Here is a 27,108-nt window from a genome sequence, read left to right as displayed (position 1 = left end):
TTCACTTGTTTCATAATCTGAACAAAAATAGTAAATAATGATATCATAACATGAGTCAACAGAAGCGTATCATAGTGTCAAGCAATGAGCAAAGCAGGGCACAGAAAAACATCAACAAAAAAGTATTAAAATCTGAACACGCAGTATGTTGATGGTTGCTGTAGCCTTGTCATTCACTTGTATTCCTTTAACAGACTTCCTGAAAAGCAGATGCTAACCTCCGTCATTGTAGTGAAAACTGGTGTTGAAAAGTCTCTCTCTTCATTCTTTTAGTTGTGAGGGGGACCCAGAGATCTTGAGAGTATTTTTTACATCAGACAGCTTTCTTGGGTTTAGGTGAGGTCTCTTCAACCTCACCTGAAATAGATAATGCACTAAAAATGGCTTTATTTCCCTGCTAAAGGAAAAAGAAAAGAGAGGATGAGCTGCGGATGTGGATTTTCAGTTCTTCCAATAGAAGTGAGGCCTTTCTCTCACACAGGAGCTCTAGAGCACAGTAGCTGCTCACCTTTGACAAAATCACAAGAGCTGTTATTCTGCTGTACAACACAGCTTTCAGCCCTGTCACTGTCCCCGTTATTTCCTCAGAGTATGGCACAGCATGGCACACAGCCTGGTCTTAGACCAACCTACCCAGCAATCCATCTTTCACTGAGTTATTTTTCTTGTTACAACATGACAAAGACAGCTTAAAACATTAGAGTGGGGCAACACGATTATAGTAAGATACCAGAAGTTTACTTTTTAATGAAGGAAATGCTTCCCAGATGTGAACTCAGGTAGTGTTATACTGATTAGTTCCTAAGATGGTTCAAGAACTTGATTGATTTTCACTATATATCATTGCTTACTTGTCTTCAAAGTCTACTTTCTCTGTATGTAGCTGCAAGACTGAGAAAGATGGGTAAATGGCTCACCCAAGGTCATCCATGAAGTTACAGAAAACAAATTAAAACTGAAAAGCTGTCCTTTTTTCCACTTTCTTCCATGCTCATCTGTTCTGCTTCTTCATGCTACTGCTCTGGTAGTCTAGCAAATAACATGCAAGCAGAAAAGGGGAAAGCATTTCTATCCATTTCAGTGTAGGCAATTCTGTGAAAAGCAGTGTTGTCATAATTAAATGTTTCACTTGGTAAGAGTTATGCAGTTTCTTTTTTTAATCATTTTTAGGTAATTTTTAATTGAGAGGTTTGTTTTTTATTACCAAAGCTTAGATATCAACTTCAGTTATGAAACATCTGAATTAATATTTAATAGCTATTTAATTAGTAAAAATAAATCTCTAGTGGTTATATTTTTATGTACAGTGTGTGAAGTGCATGGAAAATGTTCCTTGATAATATTTTTACTGTTAGGATAAGATTTTTTCTTTGCAACAGTAGAGTTCTCATCGATGATTAAAAGTGTGTTCTTTGAGAACAGTTTACTATGAGGTTAGGAGAAAGGAATATTTTTCTATGTAAATTGATAGCAAATTGAGAAATCCTGTTTCAAAGTATTATCTGGTTTTGTAGAAGACAAATGATAAATGTTGTGAGAATGCAGTCTTTGTCGTTATGATACTTTGTATTAGCCTTAAAAGATTTGTATGATAAAGATTTGTAACATGGCAGAGATGATTAGATAGTTAATCAGATGTAGAAAACATCAGACTTCTGCTTATTTAATTTTGTTTTATCTGTGTGCTGAAATATTTACATTGGCAATGGATTCTTTTAAGCTTAGTCCAGAACATGATATCTTTATGCTCTTAAATGTGAAATGCAATTAGTGAATGGTTGGCTTTCTGGTCTAGTGTACGATTGGTACTAAGCACTGCCACAAAATAGCAATCTAAGCTTGCGAGTACCCTACTGAGGAAGAGGTAAGGCAGCAGTATGAACTCCATTTTTCACATCATAGCAAAATTTCAGCTGTTTTTCTTTATTTGAGGAAGGAACAAAAACTTACTTATTGGAGCCTAATACGATTATTGCAGTAATAAAGTGCTCGGTTCTCTCTGCTCTAGAAAACAACAACAACAACAAAATCTTAAACATCTGTTGCTAATACACGTTCCTTGATTCTTGTAATGGCAATTAATGGAGGCAGAGAAGAGGAAACAAACTGTCCTTTGACCAAACCGTCCACAAGCACAGCCTTCATATTTTATAATACTTTGAGTAAGCTAATTCTAAATTGTTCCTTCTTCTTTGGAGAGCTGTTCCAAAGGCGCTTAAAAACACCTGTCATGGGGTTATTTTCCTATCTTTCATCCCCTAATTTTCTTCTTAATGGGATTCCATTTTTGCTAGCAAAAGTTCCCCCTTACAAATCTAAACAATATACTCCCTTCTTCACATTTGTGCACTTTAAATATTTACAGACTTTTCCTACTAAAGTAGTTAGCAAAAATTACAGTAAGAGAGAAGTGTTAAAATTATTATATGTTGAAACTTTCAAAAACAAAGTAAAACTTTTGAAGAAGTCACTTCATCAAGAAGATGATTTTCAAATTGGATCAATGTGTTTACTGATTGGAGGAGGAAGAGCAAAAGACTTGCATAGCAGACATTGATTCTTGAGAGATCATGTGAATGGGAAATAAAACAGTTCTCACAGAAGTAAGAAAAGCAGTCATTTAAATACAGAGATGAACACAGCTTTCATTTTAGATAAACTAGCTATGATAGAAGAAAAACTAATGTTACAATATCAAATTCTAATTCCGTGGCAGGCTGTGTTGGATCTCTTGGTTCACATGGTTCAAATAGATATTTTCAGATAGAAAATTTATACTGAGCTGAATTATGTATGTAACATTTTTGCAGCTGGGGACTGAGGTAAGAGTTCAGTCTGAACAACAGATAATCTGTCCAGCATATTTATCATTTCAAAAAGCCACAGAAAGCAGACTTATCTCTTATTTAAAAGAGAAACAATAATTTTTTTGTTAGAGTGCGATAGCAACCGTGAGATAAAGAGCTTTTAAAAGTTGGTAACAGCCCATAACAGATTTCGGGAGACAAAGCTTGTGTCGTCTTTTCCATAATTCTGTACATAGTTTAAATATATTTTCTCAAATACTAAGATAAATACATTTTTATATATAGATGTATTTTTAAAGATAGACGTGTTTTCAGGCATAGTAGAATGGAAATTGCTGTCTTCAGAAAACAGTAATTAGAGAAAAAGAAATTAGTCATTACACAAATACTTATTAGGATATGTAAAAACCACAGATGATACACCAACAGGATTGCACATATGCTAATGATGCTGATATTGCATTGCCATGAGGTAGGTGTGGGTTTGATGTCCAAGACTGATACTTGCTCTTAATACAGAATACACACATAAAATATAAAATTAGGATCTGGCTCCTTCTTGCTTTGATGGGTATGTTTCCCTTCGTGCATTAGACCAAAGGCCACTATATTACGATGATCGTGAAGTATTGTGGTTTGTTTTTTGCTTTTGTTTTTTGTGTGTGTGTTTTTTTCGTTGTTTTCTTTTTTAGAACAGATTGGAATTAGATTCTCTCTAGACTTTATCTTTGCCATGTTGGATCAAGATACTGTTTCCTATCTATCCCCATTTCTTAGTTGTTAACTGATGATTATAAGGTGCTAAAGTGGTATTTGTTCAGATAAGTGATTAACTGAAGATAAATTGCCCAATTAATGAGTTGATTTCTCTCTGTTCTTTAACAGGCGGAAGAAATACTGAGACGAGAGCTAGAGAAGAAGGAAACACCAGGATTATATTGTTTGCTTGGTGATGTTCTTAAAGACCACCAGTACTATGACAAGGCCTGGGAGCTCTCTCAGCACCGCAGTGCCCGTGCACAGCGCTCTAAAGGCCTCCTCCATCTCCGCAACCGGGAATTCAGGGAATGTGTGGAGTGCTTTGAACGTTCAGTGCAGATCAACCCTATGCAGGTTGGGAAATTATACAAATACGGCTATGTTTTAGTTGGTGTCTTAAGTTTTGAAGGATTCTGTACTTTTTTAGAAGGTAATTCCCTGAAAAAATGTCAAAATAGCTGTTTTGCATTCCACATAACTACTAGTATGCTTCTGCTTTAGAAAAGCCTCAAACGTCTCCAACTTCTCAGATCTTATATCCTGAATCTGTTCAGTATTTACAAGATGTGTTTTCTTCTAGTGAATCTGTCTTGTTCTGATTCAAATGAACTCCAGATAACTTTAAAACACCTTTAGAATAGACATCAAAATGAACAGAAATGGTTTGCTTGTCTTCAGTTCCCTTATTGTCTCAGGAAATGCCAATGCCAACAAAATATGTGACTCAGATAGGAGCCTTACTGAAATCCAGAGGACTCACAGAGAATGAAGGGTTGTAGAAGTTGGTCTACAGGGCTCAAAACTGAGAAACATTCTGCTGAGATGCCATTTTATTTTCCGTTCTATCCAAAGGAAGTTTAAAGTGAAAGACAATCCAAGAAAAACAGTCCAGACCATATAGGAAAGTGAACATTTCCTCTTCGTGTTGCTCAGGAAGCTCTATTTAAGATTCAGATGAATTGTTTCAAACAAATAGATTGAGTAAATGGATAGCGTGGATTGGCATATCACTGTCTTCTGAAGTCTATCTGTGTTTTGTCACTAGAGAGATGAATTGTTTCCTATTCTGGGATGTTCTGTGCACAAAGAACAGAGGGGCAGGTGACTCTAAATTCTCTTGAATTCTCTTTAATACAGGGAACATGAGGAAAATTCATTAATTGTTTCCAGAATTGTGAATAATTTGTAAAGTAAACAAGGACTCCCTATTACAAAGAAATTTTCTTTTTAGTGGTTATGAGAAACCTTTTTGGAAGAAGGCATTTAAGACTGCAGCAAATGAATCCTCCAGATACCTGATGGATAAAACCATTCTCTGTCAACCCGCCTTTAAGCCTATGTACTCTTTGGCAAATTGGTGAAATTTAGTGGAAATCTCTGATGTAGATCTCTGCAGTATGAGCTGACCACCACCGTAACTAGACTTTGGAGAATGAACAAAAGAATTAAAATCTCACAGTTGAAATATATCTGAAACCCATCTTCATTAGTACTGCTGCTCACAGAATTACTTGTTTCAGTGTGTGCCTAATGGGTGACAGCTGCACTTCTCTTACACTTTCACTAAGAGCATCTTGCAAGGATAGGCTGAGACAATTCCAGTGGGTTGTGGAAAGAGAAAGGAGGAGAGATCAAAGAGCCCATGCAGTGAGTTCTCTGACTGTGAAAGTCTATATAAAACAGAGCTTACAGCTTGTTAAATTACAGATTTTTTAGTTCACATACTAAATAATGTATGGTTCTCTATACCCAGTCACTTCATGTTTGAATTTTCCAGAAACAGTGTTCATGGCACCCTACTTGTGTCCATGCTCTTTTTCACAAAGTCTGCAAGAAAGGAAGAATCATCTTTTATGTTAATAAACAGTAACATATAACTAATAAACACAACTTCTCAGGCTAATATTCCTGGGTGTCAGGCAAAACAAGTGATCTCTCTCAAATTTGGGAAAAGAGTCACATTTTAGAAATCAGCCTGCTATCAACTATATCGGAAATTAAAAGCTATGGACACTGCAGTGAGCCTTATTCTCGACAAGTCTCCTTCTCATTCCTTCTGTAATAATAAAAGTAAGTTAAACAAGAGTTGAGCTAGTATCTTTCATTGGAAAAAATGATATCAAGTCTCTGCTTTCTTAAAGCTATAATGTGTTCTGCCAGTATGATGCATTCAAAGGAAACAATTATAAAGCAGATAAACTATGCCAAAAATGAGTAATTAAAAAGGTACTTAGGATTTCACTCAGAGCTCTTAACATTTTAATTACTAACTCTGAAGACTAACTTTGCTCTGCAGGGTAAAGATAGTTTCTAAACTAACACTATTCTCCTCCTAAGAGTATTATGCTAAAGAATTCACTAGATTTTGAAAAAAATATACATGTATTTGCCATATGTGAATACTAGAAATTGTTTAAAAAATACAGAAAGCTTCTTCATACATCTGAGTTTTTAGCTTGCCTTTTTTTTTTTTCAGGTATACTTTAAACTGGTTGTTTTGGAACCATATTCACACTAATATTAGAGAATTGTTTAGACTTACTTAAAGAATTTCATGATCATTTAGACTTATTAAAGACTTGTCTGAAAATTCCTGATGGCAAGTTTTAACAGAGACTAATCCCAAATTATCTTCCTTTGCTGGTCACTGTCTTCTGTCTTGAAAAGGAGAAAATGTTACAGTTCACTTTCATGTGTTTTTCCAATCAGTAGCAAGATTTAAACCTCTAGCCAACACATTTTTTTTATTTGAAAAAAAAAGAACTTTAACCTAGTTCCACAAGTCTTGACAAAACTTTCTTTGAACTGTGGACGAAGTTTTCATTGCACTACCTTTCAGTCAGTCACTTTCCTCAGAGCAGTTATTACATCAGCCAGTGGATTCAGCAAATTTCATGCCCTTCCCAATAAAAAGGGAATTCTCACCATTCTTTCCACTCAGAAAAGCTATAAATCCACTCTTAAACTGTATCCTAAATATATTATTATAAAGTTACTGTCCTTATATCATGGAAGAAATTCATGCACACTTTCCCTTAGATGCACCTATCTAAGGAACAGTAAAATACCATTTCAGTGCAACAGTAGATCAAGCTGATGAACCTATGTTTTTCTTAGCTACCATATATTCTCATTTAATCTGTCAAATGAGTTCTTTTCTAGCTTTCTGATCGATCTAGCAAATCATATTGAAGTGAGTCCTCTTAATCTCCTTTCATTTAACTGTTATGATTGTCTGGTCTTTTTAAATGCTTTTTTGAGTGACAGTATGCTGTTGCTCCAAGCCTTGAAATGTCTTCAAATTTTTCAAGTCTTCTGCAGACCTTTTACTCTTTTAGCTGCCTCTTTTATTTTTAATATAGCTTCTCTATTTTGAAGCAGCACTTAAAATTAGCATCTTCTATATTAAATGTTCTGCCTTTGTTCTTGAAGGACTCTTGAATCAAGGTAGTGACAGGCGTCTTTTGTATGGTAACCTTTTGAACCTGATCATTCATAATGGTCAGAATCGAGAAAAGTATTATCTTCTGACTAACTTGTTCATAAAATTTTAGGCTTGGAATTGCATTCATTGTTATTTACTGAATTGTATGGAGTAATTTAAATCTCCCTGTATTTTCTGAGTTTTCTACTTTCATAGCCTTCTAATATCCCTCAGTATGTTACATTCTCCATTTTAGTCAAGTATCTGGAGATGCAGTCTTTATATTGTTTTTTTTTTTTTTCCAACTAAGGCCTGAAATTTTAATCTGCACCAGTCCTGTTGTTCATTTACGCAGTTAATTACTTATGATTGATGCTGAAGCTTTCTTTAACATATGGCAGTATTTTTCTATCTGCATGACCCATTCCATTTGCTGTATATTTTGTGCCCCCATACTACAGCATCTTAGCTCCTTGTCTTAATTCCTACTCCAGAGACTTTTCATCTCACTGTTCGTTTAGCATCTCTTCTGGAGACCTTTCCCAGCCTTCTCCAGTATGGGCAATTCTCAGATATTTTTTTTCCATTCAATTGAAACCTTCATGCATAGTTACTGCTAGGCAAAATATCTTGTTTCAAATTACCAAAATTACCAAAAAAAAAAAAAAAAAGCTTTTGCTCGGTGCCTGCTCATATAGCTTTTCTCCACAGAGATAAAGAATCATTTTCCTTTCTCCTTATGTTGTGACTGTTCTTTGAGAAAAGAGTTGACAAGCTTAAGGGTTGATAGACCGTATGCTCAGCTTAAGCTTAAGCTGCTCATCATCATCCTCAGAAATGACTCAGAAATGAAAATGGTGGAAGTTTTAGTCAATCAGATGCTGGAAGTGCAAGGCCAGAAGGGAATCTGTGGCATAATTACTTGAAGAAGAATAAATGCAATGACTTATTTTTGTCGCTCTTGACAGAGGCACAATTTAACTATATCCTTCGCTATACTGTTGTAGCTAGCCTTCAGTTTCACATTCGATTCCTCCAGTCTCTTACCTCACTTTTCTTGTCCAGGTAGTTGTCAATCTAGAAAGTAGAGAAAGGTGAGTTAATAAGGTGGCTGCCATGTGGGAACGCTGGTCTTCTGGAAACTGGATGGATAAAAGTGACTCAAAAATAAAACTGGAGTAAATTTATTTCCTATAAATTTTCCCCTCTGAGATTTGGGAAACAAATGGTTTTCTGTTCATGTGCAGTTTCTTCTCAGAGTGATGAATTTAAGGATCATGAATGGTGACAGGCTGACAGTGCTGAAAAGTAGATTTTCATGTTTGCACAGGCCAGGTATAATTAGCAGAACCACCTTAGCCTGTTATACATCCACGTGATCAGTCATCCCAAATACACTCCCAAATGCAAAAAAAGATCTTTATTGCCAAGCTTGTTGAGTTCTTTTCTTGATATATTGAAGACCGCCCACCTGGGTGCCAGATCCAACAGTGATGGATGTGATGCATTTACATGCTGGGATTTAAGCAAAGTTGTGAAGCAGATTAACTATAATCTGTATAGCAGGTAACTCAGATTAATCCAGCTGGATCATATGTTCTTACTGATTCTAAATTGGGGCTTAGAGACTAAGAGTAATGACACAGATCTGGACAGAGCTGCATAAAATATCTGCTGTGGAGTTCACAATTAATCTATAGGGGTAAACAGCTCCCTGCATATGAGCCAACAGCTTGATCAGAAACATCAGAAAAGTTTCTTGTAAAACGTGGCTTCCCTGAAATAAGTTTCTTAGTATTTGCCATTTGACCTAATTATAATGATATGAAGTGAATATGAATTTTTCACAAGTTACAGCAAAATGTACAAACCTATGAACAGTTGTCACTTTACTCTCTAAATGAAGACATGCTGTTAAAGAGCACTTCATGTATGATTAAGTGGTCTCTATAGTCAACGCTTGTTTATCCATATTTATTAAAACTTTAAAGATTTCCTATATTCTGCATACACATTATTTATTCTGATGCAACATATTATAGCTGAAAATCAAGTATAATGAATAAAAATAATGTGTTTTTGAGCATTGAGGCAAAATTTTTGTGTAGAAATATGTACGTGTATATGTAATCATCCATTTTTCTTTCCAGCTAGGTGTATGGTTTTCCTTGGGCTGTGCATACGTTGCTTTAGAAGGCTATGAAGGTGCTGCCAAAGCATTTCAGCGCTGTGTGACATTGGAACCAGATGTATGTACATTTCAACAAGCAATTCAGATGGCTTATCTAAAAGCAGCAAGGATGTTTTCATTATAAACAAGCAAAGCAATAATGAAAAACTTCTTTAAACTTTAGCCCTCTGAATAAATTAAACTTTTACATAAAGGATATATTTTTGTCATGAGGCATCATAAAAATACTTGCCCAAAACTTAACTTTGTCCGAATAGCTGTGTGTGAATGTCCAAGTATGTTTGAGCAGAAAATTCCTTTATGCTTGCATACATTGCTAAAACAGAGGGAAAAGGGAAAGAGTAGAACACAAGTAGAGATAAAACACTAAATTAAAATACTTAGTCCTCTAAGTAATCAAATGCTTTTATGTGGGGGAAAAAAGTCAAATAAGTGGTTGTATGACAGGTAAATTTGTTACTATATAGTTTATGAGCACAAGGATGGACCTTTTTTTTGTCAGTTTTTCAGGATGCATGGGGCAAGCATGTATACAATATTGTACACAGAGCAGAGCTTTGCTGGTTTTACCAGAAGAATGATTGAGCACTGTGCAACCCTTTTCAGCTAAAGCCATTGATAAACACTGTTGGAACTGATCCTGGTAGTTTTGCAAGAGATACATTAAGGGACATTCAGATGATCTTATTTCCCTACTAGAGAGGTGTAGGGAAGTAGCTTCCAAGTGGTGAGAAGTGATCAGCTGCTGGCAGCAGTGACCTCTCTATCCATTCCAGTTAGATCCAAGTGAAGGATGCCTCTTTATGGTTTAAACCGGAGGGAGGCAAGAGCTAACACAGTGTATTCCAAACAGAAGACTGTTAAAGACACATTCCCAAATGTTGCTATTAATCAGTAATTATCTATTTATTTATATTTTCATGCAATATTTTCCATTTTAATGTAGCATTTTGACTGTGTTGTAGCACGCATGATATATTAATGTGTGATAATATGCATGATTAGCAAAACCGGTGTTTCACAGTTTAATTTACATATTTTTATCAAGTAAATAATGTTTTTGGTGGTACTTTTGTTGTAGAATGCTGAGGCCTGGAACAATTTATCAACTGCATATATCAGATTAAAACAGAAGTAAGTACTTCAAAAGGATTAGATGTTACTGCTTCCAAAACAAATAATTGGGGTTTCCTTTTCTTTTTGACATTGTTTTTTATCTTCATAATGTGCTTAACTCTATTTTCATAATTCCTGTCCCTTCAGTTCTCTCTCTTGGGTTGGATCGTTGATAACTTCATTTTGCCGTAAATGTGTTTTCATAATCTTTATAAAAGTAGCAGCTTCTCAGACTACACTTTTTTCTTGTTAAATGTATTTATGGTGTAGTAAGTATAACCAGTGCAAAACATTCATACTAAATTTGGAAACTAATTCGATTATTTTAGACAGATATGTCCATTTCAAACAAACCATATATTCAAACCTATGTCAATTCATACTACATTTATCTCAGGAGATTTAAGGGAAAACATGCAATTTATTTTTCAAGTTATGAAAGCAGATGGAGGCCTACACACATAAAAGCTCACTTGTTCCTTTCCTTCCAGTTTAAGCATTAGTACAAGAAGCTTTAACCTAAATGGACTACATTTCTTATTTTGTATTTCAACTCAATGTAATAAAAATTACTTGTAGACACACAATACCTGCAGGAACTTAATATTTAAGAAGAATTTTCACATTGGCTCATTCCCAAAGAATGAAATAATAAAATAAGATTAAAAAACAAAAAAAAAAAAAACAAAAAAAAAAAACAAAAAACACTTAAAATCTGGTATCAGTTTATACAGTTATGCAGTCATGAGGAAAAACAAGAAAGAAAAAGAATAGTAAGTTTACATATAAGGAACATTAAGCATATGATGGAAATGTGGGAACTAATATTGTAAATAAATTGAAGAGATGATTAGATATGTTAATGGGAGCAGGAGGGAAGAGAAAGTGAAGGTTGATTGACTGCTTAAGGCTAGAAAGTATAGTAGAAGTCAAAAGCTTGTTTTACCTTTTCATTAGTTTCTTGCATCTTCAGTAGTGCCTTAAGAATGCACAGTTTAATTATCAAATCATATAGTGCTTCCTCTATTAATTTTTCTGTAGCCTTTTTGAAAATAAGGTGATTGCACATTTATACCAAAATCACTTTCCTCACTGTGTTTTTTTTATCTTAGACTGCTTCTGATAGATTGCTCTTCCTTTTGCATAGAGTTCAAGAGTATGTTAAGTGCTCAGTGTATTGGCTTATGCTTGATTCATAAAAGTATCTGTAATCAAAATCATTTTCATTCATCAGTTACGAGGCTGAGACACTACTGAATGATCAGTTTCACTTTGATTATGATTGTGAATCTGCTCTTGTGATTTAACATGCTAAATGTAACAACAAAAACAGTAAAGAGGGGTAGGTTTTGACCTTTTTTTCCAAGTAAATCATGTTGGAGAGGAACATGTGTAGAGGAAACCATAAGATGGTTTTATATGCTAATAGCTGAGTGTGTCCTCTATTTGCTCTGGAATAGCTACTTGAAATATATTATTTGTCTAATCACTCATACATAAAGACTGTGTACGATTTTGTTTAATTCACTTTGAAAACAGTGTATCTGTTGTAGCTTGCTTCAGTATAATTTACTTTGGGGGAGAAAAGCAGTGGTGAAAGTGTTCACTTATTTTTCAAGCCTACTAACCACAAAAAAAAAAAAAAAAGGAAAAAAGAAAAAGAAAAGGATGGGGGAGAGAGGACTGAGAAAAAGGAAAAGAAAAATAAGATATTAAAGCTAATAGTTTTCTTTTGCTTCAGCCAGGCTCTTAAATCAGTCCCACCCAAGAGTTGTTCATTTGGTTAAGGCTTAGCAGTGTAATTCAACAGAGAAATAGAAAATATGTAAGTTTTTTGAAGACACTATGCAAACAGCTTGCTGACACCCAAATGAAAGGCATTTTGTTGTGTTTTGGATTTGTTTGTTTTTTAAGAGTCCACACACTTTATGTATTCTGAATTTCCTTAAGAAAAAAAAATTGTGATGAAACTAGAATCTACTATTCAGTTTACCTGATTATTTTCTATGAGTTCTAGGAGGTCTTTGAAATTTAGATCTTATTTTTCTCAAAACAAACGGCCTGTTCCTCTGTCCTTTGGGTGAGAGATTCCTGGTTTCCAAGGCAGCATAGCACACTGGTGTTGTGTACTCGCTCCAGTTTGGATATAAACTGGTTCACATGTTGCACTGGATAAAGATACTCCATCATATGATTACATAGGGGATTCATTTTGAGAACCTAGAGGACTTTTAGTGTAGCAAGTGATGATTTGAGAAACAGGATTTACATCCCATCCCTTTGGTATCTTGTCATCATTTCACAGTTCTAAGATGAAAAGAATCAGTGTCATTCTGCACCTGCCATGACTTCAGTTATGGAAAAATAAATTCTTTAAGTTGCAAAGTTGGGTTTTTAAATTATTTTTAATGTGTTCTGCAATTGTAGTGTGAGTAAGGTTATTTTTTCATGGTTTCAGTTAAAAATTGAAGAAAGAAAATATCAACATAGATGGCACAATTACAGTGAATTTCTGCATTCTGCGTACATAACTTTGCCAAAATGTAGTTGAGAGCTAACACAGAGGTAACCTAGATCAGATAACAGAGCATACTGAGGAGTGAACTGATAGAAGGTAATTGGCAAGAGAAGACAAGGAAGTATCAGTATTATAAACTGTGAATGACAATTTTTACATTGCATTGTTTTTTAAACAGATTTATAAAAATAGACAGCCTTTTAGTTGATAGAATGACAACTGATTTTCATATATTTATATGGAATCTTTTCTTTTTCTTCTTTTTAATTATTATTTAGAATCAAAGCATTTCGAACCCTCCAGGAAGCACTCAAGTGCAACTATGAGCACTGGCAAATTTGGGAGAACTATCTTCTCACCAGTACAGATGTTGGAGAGTTTTCAGAAGCAATTAAAGCTTATCACCGGCTTATGGACTTAAGAGAAAAGTACAAGGATACACAGGTGGGGAAGTTTTCATAGTAATTCATTCTATGTTTTTTCTTGTGAGGCAGAGAATACTGCTGATAATTTTATCAGTAATGATAGTATGCGTACCAATGAAGTTATGTAGGCAAGCCATTTAAATTTTTGATATCTGGACTGTAATGACTTAAGTATCTAAAACAAAAATGAACAAACAGGAAAACCTTTGCATCCAGATTGTTTCAGACGATGTAAAAAGGCAAATGAACCTGGCAGTTTTCAGGTCTATTCTTAAATAAAAGGCAGTGCAAAACCCTATCTTTCCAAATTGTTCCTGCGTATGTCTGTATCAGAAGTAACATAAATTAATTTAGCTTAAAGAAAGGCGAGCTTTTCCAGTGTGTTTGGAAATTCCACAGAAGAGTCTTTGAAAGTGAATTATGTTTCATAGATAGGAATTGATGAATGCATTATAGTCAGAATGATGGCTCTTAATAATCTGGAACAGATATTATATTCTCTTCTCTCAGGTTATATTTAAAATTTGTAGGAGTCACAGATTTTAATTGATACACTATTAAGCTAATTAATAGTAAAACAGAAGGTAAGAATTTAGAGAGGAAAAAAAATACAGACGCAAAAGAATAAATACTCTTAATTCAACCAGTTTCTTCCAGTGCTCATTCATTGCAATTCTTTGTGAAAACAGAAAACAGTCATTGGACCTTCATATACAAATCACTTTTAGCCCAATCAGTGTTGCAGGATTCCTTTTGGGAGACTGAATGCATCAAATAAGAGTGTGCGCTTGAATATTTATAATTTGAAATGTCCTTGGTTTGTGTAATTACAACAGATACATTGATATATATTTAATTTTTGCATAGTATCCAGTCATATTTGTAAATCACTGATTTCTTCCAATAACAGTAAGGCATTTATATCTTCCTCTGTGATTTGTTATGTCATTGCTGTTTTTCTGCACCAGACTTCTGAGTTCAAAATGGAGCTTTGAGAAATTTTGCATTTAAGTTATTCTAGTAATTAAATGATGTTATCCTTGTGGCAAAGGTTCTGAGATTAGGATATCATGAGGCTGAATATAAGTATGTACAGATTCTGCAGACAGAACTTAATAAGGAGAAACAGAAGGGGTCTTTATAAATGATCAACAATACAATAAAACATTACAAGAGGGGAGGTACTTATCAAAATTCACTGTTTCTTAGTAGTCCCTTATAATATTTAAAGCATGCTGTCTTACCTCCCTTTTACTGGTTCTTAAAATTCTTTAAATTTCTATATTTGCTTTTATATTCATGAACTTACTGAGAAATATACCTTGACAACTTTTACTTATTGAATTATCTATAACTTCAGATAGTAGATGAGTCATTGGAAAGGAGAGAGCTTGCTGTAACTTTCTTCTTAGCCTCTGAAATATCAGTCTGAGGCTGTAAATGCAGCCAAGAAATTTCTGCAACTGCTAATAACACTGCTTTGCACAACATGCATACTTGTGGAAACAAGAAATATTTTTTTTACTTGGAAAGTTGCAGTTCTGTAAATAACAAAATTATTTTGCAGGTGGAAAAACTGTTTAGCTATGCTTTCAGAAACCAAATTTTCATCTTGTACTGTCAAAGAATATGAACTCATAAGTATGGACAATATGGTTCCTCTGCAACTTCTCTGCTCTTGAGAATCTAACACATTTTCTCTTACCCTTCCCATCAAATGCCATTCTCACTTCAGTGGTTCATATTGGCAGACCCTTTTCTAATAAAAGGCTGCAAGGGAATGTTCCAAGGGGATTTTAAGGAGAGAGGGATGATACTTCTTGAAGTCCTCTGCCTTTTAAGTAGTTCACTAATAACAATTGTCTTTCAATTGTTTTTGGGAGGGGTATAGGGAGAGATCCTAGACTGCAGAGTTGTCATTTTGCATCTGGTATCTGAGGGTTCTTTTTTTGAGCAGTCAAGCTTGATTCGCATTAGTTAAGCTTCTAAAAATGGTTTGAAGTGAATTTTTATATGAAAGGAACTGTTTGGAGAACAATTGTGGAATGAGACTAACTGATCACAGCATTTAAAAATGACTGTGTTCGTTAGTATGTCTAAGGTTTTGTCCCCATGTGGTCTTTCATTTAGTTTTTGTTAAACACGCATTCTCAAAAGAAAAGTAGGAAGAAGAATGCAGATGATGTGACGTACTAACCACAAATAGTGGGCACAGTGGTCATATGGGGCACAGTTCATTAAAAGGGGCAAACCAAAAAAAAATAACACTACTGCTTGTGTAGGATCCTGGGCAGCAGAGCATTGCTTGAACAGTTCAGTGCATGTGGCAGCTTAATTCTCTCAGATATAAATTAAAATAGGCAATGGTCTAAAATGGAATGCTCTGTTAGCCTACTACTACTTCTTGATCATTAGTACAATTCACCTGCAATTCTAAATAGCTTTATTGAACAGTTGGGCACAGCCAAGTAGCGTTAATCATTCATTAGTATTTAATGGACCTTTTAATCTGGGCTTTCACACCGGTTTTATTTTTAACTGCTGTACTGCTAATGCTTACGTGCTGAATTACAGAAAAATGAGAAATTACTATGATTAAAGTGAAAGCAAAGCATGAACTCTATGGGAATAAGAGTTATGTTTCAGTTGCTAAATCCTACTGACCAAGGAAACTTTTTTCATGTGCAAATAAAATATATGTCTATAAAACTTTTTATAACTATATGTGATACACATCTGGACTTTTAGAGTTTAGAGGAACAATTCTGTTACCATAAACTTGAGAAATTGAGAAGTCATACATATATGAATCCTCAGGACCAGTTTTAGTTCTTTTTCAAAACTGATCACAAAGTTTCTTCTTACACCTCTTCTATGTTATGCACGACAATGCTAAGCTAATGGCAATACCAGCACTTGCTTGTGTTTTTCAAGCAAATAATTATACAACACCCAATTTGTTTAATGCTGGGTTTTATTCCCTTAGTTTCCAAAACATGAATGCAATATGAATTTCAGAACTTTTGGACTATTAATAGTTGATCAGATTTTCTATCATCCTAGGTCAAAATCTGAGCCCTTTATAATAGAAAAAAAACAGGCTATTATGTTTTATGTGATATATTTGTACAGTTCTGGTGTTGAGGGTGCATTTAGCTGATGTTCAGATATTTCTGCTGTTGAATCTGAAAAGAAATTGGGGAGATGGAGAGGTTTTTTTCACTTTGTTAAATATTCATTTCATAACAAGATCAGACATTTTGATTTGTTTTTTTGCAAAGGACTTAATTTGTTTAAACTCAGTAATTATTCCTTAGATTGTATGTTACTTGAATCATTCTGTATAAGAAAAGTTTTGGAAGAATGACATCATAAATTCTAAACTTCACACATTTTTATTTAAAGTGCAATATCCTTTGATGTTGTGATAATTTTTGTCTTTCTTGCTGCTACTAAACTACATCTTGGTTTGTGAGGATGCCCCACCGCCCTACTTCTGCTACAGTAGCAGTATATTTTTTGTGGTTTGTGGTTGATCATCTTTGAAAATTATTTATATTAGTTGGTTGATATTAGTATTGTTATTAATGTAGTTTCATGGTAAATATGAATTTATGGACAAAAATGTTGAAGTGTTAAAGTTGCCAAATGAGTGTTTGTATACCCTTCACCTGCCTATCTTGAATGAAAACCTTAAGAGACTTCCATTTATTTTTATTGTTAAGATTATTTCTTTGCTGGTTTCTCTCCTGTACTACACAGGAAAGGTAGTTCTCATTAAGCCATAGCTTACATGGGTTTAATTTTCTTCTAACTTGATCCAGTGCCTTCGTTGATTTACGTTTGTTGCTTCCATTTTCATGAGAAGGAACTGAGGTGCAGTGAAACTGTCTTCTAATTCTATGTGTCCAATTCAAGACCCAGACTCATGCTTTTTTGTTTGTTTGTTTTGTGGGCTACTTGTTTTGTTGGTGTTATGTAGCATTTCATACATGCAAAGCCTGGCTCCCATCAAGTTCATCAGCAGCTGCAAGTGCTCAGCACTTCTGCAGGTCAGATCCCACATTCTCTAGTCAGTGACTCAGAAAGTTATGTCATTAAATGAGCACTTGTAAAAAGTTTGATTGAACTGACCTGACGAGTAATTCACTAGAAATACATTAAACACAGAATTTCCCAGGGTAGCCTTCAGTTGACTTCCAATTTTCCATCTCATCCAGTTTATAACTTTCAATTTCTGCAGGCAACTAAATAAAGCTCTTGTAAACAACAGTGTCTTCCATTACTTTAAATGCTCTGGTGCAGCCTGTTTACTAATATTTTTTATAGCCATATTTCATCATAAAAGTATCTTTGTGATGCTGCTGCAATTTCCTATGCTATCCTCTTGCACACTAGGCTGTCAGGATAACCCAACATTTCCATCTTAACTCTTTCACCTCTATATCTTCTCCAACCATAGAATTCTGTAGATGAAGTTTAAATTAGTTGAATTATTCCCCTAATAATCTATTTCTTCATATATTTGAAGAATATATATATATATGTAGGATTATTCATATAATCCTATATTCGCTATATGGTGTTACATTTGTTTTTTAGTGATCCATGAATAGAGACCAAATGCTAGAGATACCAAGATGCTCATTATATATACTGATGTTGATTTGAGTTGAAACAAAAACTTTCCTGCTGCTTTTTTTAAGGTGCTGGCTATTCTGGTCAGGGCGGTAGTGAATGGGATGGCAGATCGCACTGGAGAGGTAGCAAGTGGATTGAAGGGGAAATTGCAAGAGCTCCTGGGCCGAGTGACTTCACGGGTGACAAATGACGGGGAAATCTGGAGACTTTATGCCCAACTTTATGGAAATGGACAGAGTGATAGCAGTGAAGATATTGAAAAGGTAAATGTGTTGTGATTTTTGTTTTTATCGATACACGCTTGTGGTACAAACTTTGTTCTCTAGCAAACTAAGTACGATAGTAAGACGTGCTCTAGTTCCAGATGTTTTGCTTTAGTGTTTCTATAAGCTTATCTTCTGTTCCTCGTGTTTCTACACCACACATTTTTATTATCTAACAGGACCAAGATGTTTTACATCCATTTTTAAAATTTTTTTAAAGCTATCTCTTTTATCAGTATTTTATTTTAAAACATTATAACTCGATACATGTTCATTGTCCTGGATTCATATTCTGAAGCTTTTCTTGGCAGCAATCTAATAGCTATATTATGTTTTTATTTTTAATTGGGATCTACAATTCTGAAGACAAGATATTGTACCTTTTGGGGGAAAAAAAGTAGATCATAATGGCATGATTCAGTGGCATCATAAGCCATCTAAATTCTTCTTTGACACCTCTAAAGAAAAATGCACGTTGAGGTGGTCTGTTACTCAGAGTTCCCAGCGCAAAAGTACTTTGTCCTCGCTTACCTTAAAATGGACTTAATATCGCTAAGTAATTCTTAAGCTGTTGGCTCTTCTTTACCTGTCTTTCTTTTAGCTATGATAACTTCCATCTCTTTTCCTATCACTTCCTAGGTAATTGAGATGATTGCACTTTCCAAAAATAACATCTTTGCAGTGCTGCAAGTGTTTACTTTGTTGTATGCTAGACTGTGCTTTGCATTTGGTGTTAAATTTCCAAAATTCAAATAGCCTTGCACACTCCAAAAATACTTATGGGTTATCAGATCTTCACTGAAGCTGAAAATACACAAGGTCAGCATTCAGTATGTGTTTCCTAATGGGGGTATGCCTTCGGCCAGGGCAAAAATGTCAGTCTAGAGGGTTGCTTGTCACTTGATATCCAGTATATTATGCAGATAGCTGGGCCAACAAATCGTATGCTGTGGGGTTAAAGTTGTAATTATTTGGGCCTTGTTCAGTGTCTTCTTATTCATGCTCTGCTCTGTGAAATGTCTTGTATAGTCCTTGTCAGTGTCCATGATACTTCCAATTCCTCCCTCTTTTTTCTTCCTTTTTTTTTTTTTTTTTTACAGCTGAATGACAAAAGGGATTTGGCCTATTTAGAATTCAGAAATACAGACACTGCAATATCCTGTAATATATCCTCAGATTCTTACTCAGACATGCAAACGAGCAGAGGCCCTGTCTATACTATAAATGTAATCATATCAGAATCTGGTTACATCACAGTATTTTTCACTAACCCAGTTAAAAAACATGGTTTCAATTTGTAGAGTAGACAGGAATTTAACTGTGTTTCCTAATCAGACTCGTTATGGAACATGTGGTCTAGTTTGCCCTGCAAACTCTGATCATGTTTATAAATACTTAAGGTACGCCTACGTACATGTCCAAATATAATAGTGTGATGGTACCACAGAGCAAAACTGTCTACAGCCACGGCATAAACTAATTTACAATACACTAGATAGCCACTGGTAGCTTTTCTGATCTCACTGATATCATATTAAAAAGCAAAAATGTGAAAAACTGAGTATTTATTTGGCACAAGTATCATCTTGTGTCAGATATTAAGTGAATATAGTTATCTTTAGAAAAATTCCAGGTGTATTACTGCAGTTTTCAACCCACATTTATTGTTCAACAGGACAGTGAATTCTGAAAGGGTATTATTTACTATTTTGTGGCATCACAGGACACAGAAATGGAAAAGATCTATCATAGTATTGTGTACCTCTTTACAAATGCAGAGTTTGACCTTTGTTCCATAATGCAATACCATATTTAATACAGATTTAATTATATTTAGTCAGTGCTGTACTTAACACTTCATCTGACAGAACGGCCTTGTCTGTCTGGATATTGTAGAGGGGTTTTTGTGGTGTTATTTTTTCCTGTTTGTTTATTTGCCTTTCTGTTCTAATGTTACATCTGACACCATGAATCACTAGGGTCTACAGCTACAATTCAACACAGTGCTTTGTAAGTTGAATCAAAGTCAGATGGGGGTTACAAGTTAGGAGTGTAAAACCATTGCTTTTTTTACTTTAACTTAGTACATATTTCTTTTTAAACTTCTATGTATCTGACTTGCCACCACATTGAACACTACATTATTTGCTGTGCTGAACCCAGTCCACCCCTTTCCCACCAAACAGGCTTTCCAACCTTCAGGTTGCCTGCTGATCCAGACCCAGGTCACTGAAAACCTTCTGTTCCTTAAACTCTCCCCAGCTCATTGCTGTTTCCTTCCAGGATTCCAGGATAAATCCATGATCCAGAAGTGCAAACAAACAACCCATCAGGCTTTGAATTCTTTCCCTTCCCTGACATCCATCATCAATACTTGCTTCTCTGACTCAGATACATGCAGATTAAAATCAGGCTGCTGTAAACAAGCCTGTTGTTCCTTCTCTTGGAAGTTCTTGCCTCTATTGCCCAGTGCTACCGCCAACTGTGACCTAGACTATTATGGCAGAAAAAAAAAAATTTAATTTGCTCTGGTTTGACTTAATACATCTTTACTGCCATTTGCAGCCATTCAGCAGCATGAACAGTTCAATTGCCCATGTTGGAACTCCAGTAGGCGAGAGAAAGATATGGGGTTTATCAGCCTAGAAGCTTATATTTAATCTGTCCATGTTTTGCAATCAGATGTCTTTCTTGTACTCTTGTACATACACTGCACTGAAAGATTTTTCTTCCTTTATATAATACTTAAACTCTTTAAAAAGATGATTGAAGAGTTGTCATTGAACCAAGCCAGGCAACTTTTCATATGCATTTGTCTTTAGTATTTCTGATGATATAGGAAGAAAACAAAACAAGAAAGCAAAAATTGATTTTTGCTTCTCAGTTTTTTTCTCCTATTGATTTGTGTGCTTTGATTTAGCCAACTGAACTTTTATGAAGTGAGCTAAGGGATTTAATGAAATAAATTTTTAGATTATTCTGTGAATTTTGAATTTAGATTATTCTATGAATTATGCGTATCATTTTGAGCCGTGGTATGTCCTGACTTCTATTCATGACCTCCTTAAATACAAATATAATTAATTTCACTCATGAACTGTTTATTTCTTCTTCTGGCTAATGGAGTACTAATTCTCATACTACATTACCGGATTTCCATTGTCCAGTTTTGTTGTAAACAAAAATTACAATAGTGAGATGAGTTGGCAGATTTTATTCTTTCTTGTCCTTAAACCACAGGAAAACAAAAGCTTTCCTTTACTTTTCATGTGTCTTTCATGCTCTTTGTTATACTTGTTTTCTTAATGGGTTGCTCCTGCCATATTGTTTACAATTATTTTCTTCATTTTTCCTGTTCACAGTGAGAACCAGTGCAGTATAACAAGTAATAGATGTCTGTAAAATATATACTCATCAAAAATACATATATAGAAAGAAAGCTTTGATGTTTTCAGTTAGGCATTTAATAGTTACAAAATCGCTATTCCAAGTGTGAGTACAAGTATTTTCCACTTTTTCATGTGCATTTAATTATGATGACTTGGCAAACATGGGTCACATCCATCAGTCTAGACAGATTTTTAAAAGATAAAAATTAGACACATGTTACTTTATATGCCTGTCATACTTGAGATACAATATCAGTGAAGAACATCTGTGTTACAGCTGGTGCTTACCGTTGTGGAGAAGGATACTACTCCAACTCAAAGAAAATCAAACACAGTAAAGATGCATTTGTTTTCTGGACTGAGCATCAACTTCAGAGCTGCTTAAAACTAAATTAGTGTCCTAGTTTGTTTTCATGCATAGTGATCTTTTTTCTTTTTTTTCTCTCCTTGCAGTCACTGCAGTGTCTTACAAAGGCACATAAATGTGAAATTCAATCAAGTGACTGGGAGAAAGATGTTTCTTCTTTTAAGGAAGTGGTGAAAGGAGCCATAGAGATTGCACATGGTATGTTCTACCTGAGTTAATATTATACATGAAGAGTGTAGCAAATATTTATTAAGCAAAGTAATAAAATTATACCTTATCCATTATATTTATTCCTACTTTTGGGAGTCTTCTAACATAGAACATGCTAGACTTGGAATGAAGTAGAGATTGTGTTAGGGGAGTCAACAAACATTATGCATGGTAAACACAATTGATTTCATGTTTACCCATGTATTTCATGGTCTAAGAATTTCATAGTGCAAGTGAAAAATTCATCAGTAGTTCACTCAGTCCTCAAATTGTCACATTTGATTGACAGTGCCATACCAACATCTCCAGGATGGTTGTGTGTATACTTTATGGGTGGGAGATGTACAGAAGTTAAACTCAGTAGGACTATTCACTCTGTGCTGTAATATTCATGTTTAAGAAGGATTCCTTTAGTCATAGACTGGGTCTAGATTGATTTTCTCAAAATTAGCTGTCATTCTTTTTCTTTGAGTTTCTTTTTTAGGATATTGCATTCAAACATTATATATGGAAAGTATCAAGGTGTTTTTAATTGAATGTTGTTTAAAGATAATTGATATAGACATAATGTTTTTTATTTGTTTGTTTTGTGGTCCTTCTCTTCTCTTTGGATTCTAGTTGCTATAAAATGCAGCAAGCACAAATCTAATTATCAGGAAGCTTTACAGATACTTTCTTCAGCTCGGCTCAACTTACGTGGCTTGTCATCCAAAGCAAAGGTAGGAATGTTTGAACAAAATACCTTTCTTCTGTTGCCAGAACCAATTTTTCTGTTTTAAGTCATTTGTAGATAAAAATAATATCTTTCTGTCCCAGTGTATCATCAAAAAGATGTTCACCTCTACATTGTTAAGAATTCCAGTTGTACATAGACTTCTATTTCCCTTCTTCCTGCTAGGATTTGACTGCTACTGTAAAATTTCAATGTTATCTTTCAGACTAAGTTAGAATTGTACTTAGTGTTGGGCAAACAGACTGAATTGTTTGGAAGAAATCAGTCATTTCAAGACCTGTTCTTTAATGTTGTGTAGTCATGGGGAACACGGGGCAGTCTGAGAACAAAGTGCATATAAACCTCTAGAAGGACAAAAGTGTGTAAGGACTAGTTTACGTCACTTGAAAGTGTTTTAGAAACATTTATTTAGAGACAAAACGCATATTTAATAATGTTGTCATGAATGCTCTACCAATTCAAATAGTAATTATTTGGAAAAGATTATCATACTTGAATCATGTTTGGATTTTGGAGTTACAGTTTCTGCCTCTGTAGCCAGTCACTCAAAGAGCCAAGTCTGTTTCTGCACCATTATTATCCTAATTTTATCCACTATCTCATGTGAGACACAGCCACAGCTTGAGACACAATTGTTTATTCCACATCAGTCAGTTCTCAATTACATTTTTGTTCAAAATGCACTTAATGTCCTAAAGAAGTATTCTTCCTGGCTGTGTGTGAGGTTTAGTAAATGCGAATTACAGAGCATAAGTTTTATAACATGTGCTTGTGTTACAAAGTGTTGATCCATCATCAGTGTGTTAAACTTGGCTCGTTCTCTTAAGTCCTATAATTTTAAGGATAAAGTGTCTTGGAAAGCTGTATAAGCAGACACAAGCCAGCTCCATAACTAACGGTGCTTTTAGATACTAGCATATTTAAGTCTTAGGAATGTGGACCGAAAAAAAAGGCCATAATTTGTATGTTGTTTTGTGATTCACAAAATGGTTTAAAAAAAAAGCCTGTAGACTGTAGAGAAAGCAAGAATACTTGACATAAATGATATAAACAGAAGTACAGGTGGTTTATATTATACTAGATCTTGCAGTCTCTCAAAGATTAAGAATAGTTCAGTGTAGTAAAATGTATTTTTAATTCCTGAAGGTTCTAATTTAATTAATATTTATACTGTTGTCAGATGATGGTTTCTCTAAGCTTTATGGCATTTCTGTGAAAACTGACGTGGTAGAGATAAAGCTGTTGGTGTGACCTAATTGTTTTCACATACTTTTCAAGAATCCATCTTATTTTTAATTTGAAGTCAAATTGATTGTCCAAAGTATGTTGATTGTGGTTTAAAAACCTCAGTATCTTCTGTAAGATGCTATGCACAAACAGTTTAATACTGTTTGTGTCCAAACTCAACGGCAGCATCTTCTTGCTTCCTCATGAATAAATACTAGTGTGCAATTGTTTTGTGTTTTTTCTTTTAATACAGAAAAAGACTTTAAAAAAAAAGAGGGGGTGGAGTGTCTAAGAGCAGACTTGGTAGTTAAGGTGTCAGAATGAATAAAGGAGCAGTGAAAATAACTTTTAAAAGATAAAAGTTCAAAATTTCATAGTCAGGACATGCAATTGGACTAAATCAGTAGGTCTTGTACAAGTGCAACAATGTCGCTTCTCAGACTTCTCACCTTTACTTGGTTCTCCATCTCTGAGAATCCAGTCTCTGCATTGTGCCACACATGATGTGGCCAGACTCTGCGAAAAGTTGCCCTGGGTAAATGTGCTGTTAATGTGCTCCTTTCTGTACAGAGTCTTCTGGGCAGTCGCATGCTCCAGCAAATAGCACAGTGGTCTCCTTTCTGCTCCTTGGCCCCATGCATCATTCAGATCTGACAGGTGGGGTCTCCAAACAGGAGAGAGGTCATGGAGCTGTATCGTAAATGCATGAGATGTGGGTACTGTCGTGGGGAAACGTGAGGCACAAACCCAAAGAGCGATGGTGCATGAAACTTCCCCAGGCTGCATCTAGTTGAATAGAACTCTTTAACTGTGTGGGGGAAAAAAAATGAATAAATAATGACATCATCCTGATTTATTGAGCTGTCTTAGCCAGAAAGAACCAAACTTTTGTCACATCTTCAGTGTGAGGTTTTGGGGCTGAAAGTCAGAAGAGCCTCTGTACTTGCAGCAGGAACATGTTCTTATTTTCTTGGAAGATGTTTCTTTGTTCAGTGACAAGACTGTTCTGAAGTACATTGAAAACCTTGGTTCAGGCCATTTAAGTACATTTTTGTTTATTTACGTATCTGTGTTGTCCCATTATATTTTGATGATACAATGATGACGTGTACTGCAGAACAACTTTTGTTTTCTGGGTTTGTTTTGTCTCTAAACATTGGTTTTTTGTTGTATCAGATGAAATATGAATCACTCTCGCTTTACATAATAAAGGGGGAACGTGTTTGGGTGTCCCCCCACCATGTTTATGTGGAGTGGTACCTCACATAGCCTCTGTAGTAAGTCAAATGACAGCTCATGGCCTTGCAATAGCAACATGTTCTGTCCAGCTCCAGTCAGACCTTGTGTATCTCAAGACTAGTCATTTAGCATTCTTCCCCCATGGTTTCCCTGTAAATATATGAAATTTATGATTGCTCATGAGTTAGCTGCTTTGTGTTTTTGTTAATGTCTTATGGTCTTTAAGAACAAACTATTTTTAGTACTTGCTAGTGCTTTTTTTTTCTCTTGTATGAATTAATTATGCACAGATGCATGTCTCAGCCCATGCACGTCTTGATACTAAATGTTAAAACATACATTATTTGGGGTTTTGGAGAAAATTGCAACAGAGTATGACACTGAGAAAATAGTCACTAAAATTTCCAGCTACTACTTTATAAGCAGGTGGGTTAGTAAACTGCAGTTGGTAGTCTGACATACTCTTCAAATCTGAGTTTCATGGTAAAACTCAGAAGTCCATGGCTTTTGACCCAGTTAGGACTCAGTATAGGTGGTAGTCAGGTCAGAGCAGAAACCTAATGTCCCCTGGGGGATTCGGCCCATTTGACAAAATACCAGGTAGCTGGCACAGGCAGCAGGTCTACATAAGTGTGTGTGTGTATATATGTATATACCTTACTTGTTTTGTCACAAAATGGACTTTACAGGGAGAGGGATACCATTGTGGGTGCTAAAAATAAAGGAGGCAGGATAGTGGTTAGGAGGCTCCTGAATCCTATCTCTTTGCTGAAACAGAGAAACTCTAAGTGTAGTTTAAAATCATGTTTCTATTTGTCCTGCAGCAGCTTTTTGTAGATGTAACAAGCCAGGAGGTTCACAGCGAGATAGCTGATGAAGTGACAACTATGGACAACTTGATTGCTGAACTTCAGGAGCTGAGCAACCAGCTGAGGGACCAGTGCTGAAATGCAGACCAGATTTTCTGACTGGAAGACAAGGATGACATGTTTGTTTTGCCACAGCACTTGCTGATGACATGGTATCAGTTCTAATGCAACAACAGTCACAATAAACATTTTTCTGTACAACGTTGTTCTTGTGGTCAGCTTTCTTCTGATAATAGACTGCTTTTTAAGATTATCTGCTCTCACTGTCATATAAAGTTGTGTGTCTGCTTCCTCAGGCCCAGAGTTTCTGAAATGGGGCTGGTTGTGTTTATAGGGCGATTTTTGAGGATTAGTTCTGCCTGAGTGCATTACATGGGCGGCGCCAGGCCCCTGTGGGGCGCCTCACCGACGGTGCTGGCGGGGCAGCAGAAGATGGCGGATGACTGAGCGGAGGCAGGAGCTGAGGCCCCCTCCCACCTGTCACACCCTCACCAGCGAGGCGCACAGCCAATCGGAGGGCGCGCCTCCCTGCTACTGGCCAATCAGAGGAGCTGCAAGGCTCAGCCCACCCATGGGGGGACGCTGTGGTGGTGAGGCGCGGGCACCCGGTGGGGCATGAGGCGCTTGAGCCCTTGGGTGGCTCTACAGGCGCTTTCCGATTGTAATTCAGTCTTAATTGCTTATAGGGGAGTAGGAGTGGAGTCCCAAGAGGAAGAATTTAGTCTTTTTTGTTATACAAAATAGCATGATTTACAAAGTTATTGCGTAAAGCAGTAGTATTTTGTTCAAAAATACAAAGGTTGCGTCCATGTGCAACAGACAAACACTTCAGTTGGGCCTTTTACAGACATGGGGATTTCTTCCTGGTGTTGTAGCAGTAAAACTAAAATCCAAAATACTTGCATCTGACTTTTTTTTTTTTAAAATTTA

General features: G+C 35.5%; 1 protein-coding gene across 3 annotated transcripts in view; it reads left to right on the top strand.

Annotated features, from left to right (window-relative positions):
* Positions 1 to 26,379, top strand: part of TTC27 (tetratricopeptide repeat domain 27) — a 113,298-nt gene extending 86,919 nt beyond the window's left edge. For 2 of the 3 annotated variants that reach the window (XM_080588441.1, XM_080588439.1), the window contains exons 13-20: positions 3,693 to 3,920; positions 9,141 to 9,239; positions 10,263 to 10,315; positions 13,094 to 13,259; positions 17,947 to 18,144; positions 21,987 to 22,098; positions 22,729 to 22,829; positions 26,134 to 26,379. In XM_080588441.1, the coding sequence (XP_080444567.1) occupies positions 3,693 to 3,920; positions 9,141 to 9,239; positions 10,263 to 10,315; positions 13,094 to 13,259; positions 17,947 to 18,144; positions 21,987 to 22,098; positions 22,729 to 22,829; positions 26,134 to 26,256 (1,080 nt within the window). In that variant the 3' untranslated portion in view covers positions 26,257 to 26,379. The remainder of the gene's footprint in view (positions 1 to 3,692; positions 3,921 to 9,140; positions 9,240 to 10,262; positions 10,316 to 13,093; positions 13,260 to 17,946; positions 18,145 to 21,986; positions 22,099 to 22,728; positions 22,830 to 26,133) is intronic. The other variant, XM_080588440.1, reaches the window with a different exon arrangement.
* The last annotated feature ends 729 nt before the right edge of the window (positions 26,380 to 27,108 follow it).

This window comes from Anser brachyrhynchus, assembly GCF_964034855.1.
Source record: "Anser brachyrhynchus genome assembly, chromosome: 3".
Lineage (NCBI taxonomy): Eukaryota > Metazoa > Chordata > Aves > Anseriformes > Anatidae > Anser > Anser brachyrhynchus.
This window is presented reverse-complemented; position numbering and strand designations above follow the sequence as displayed.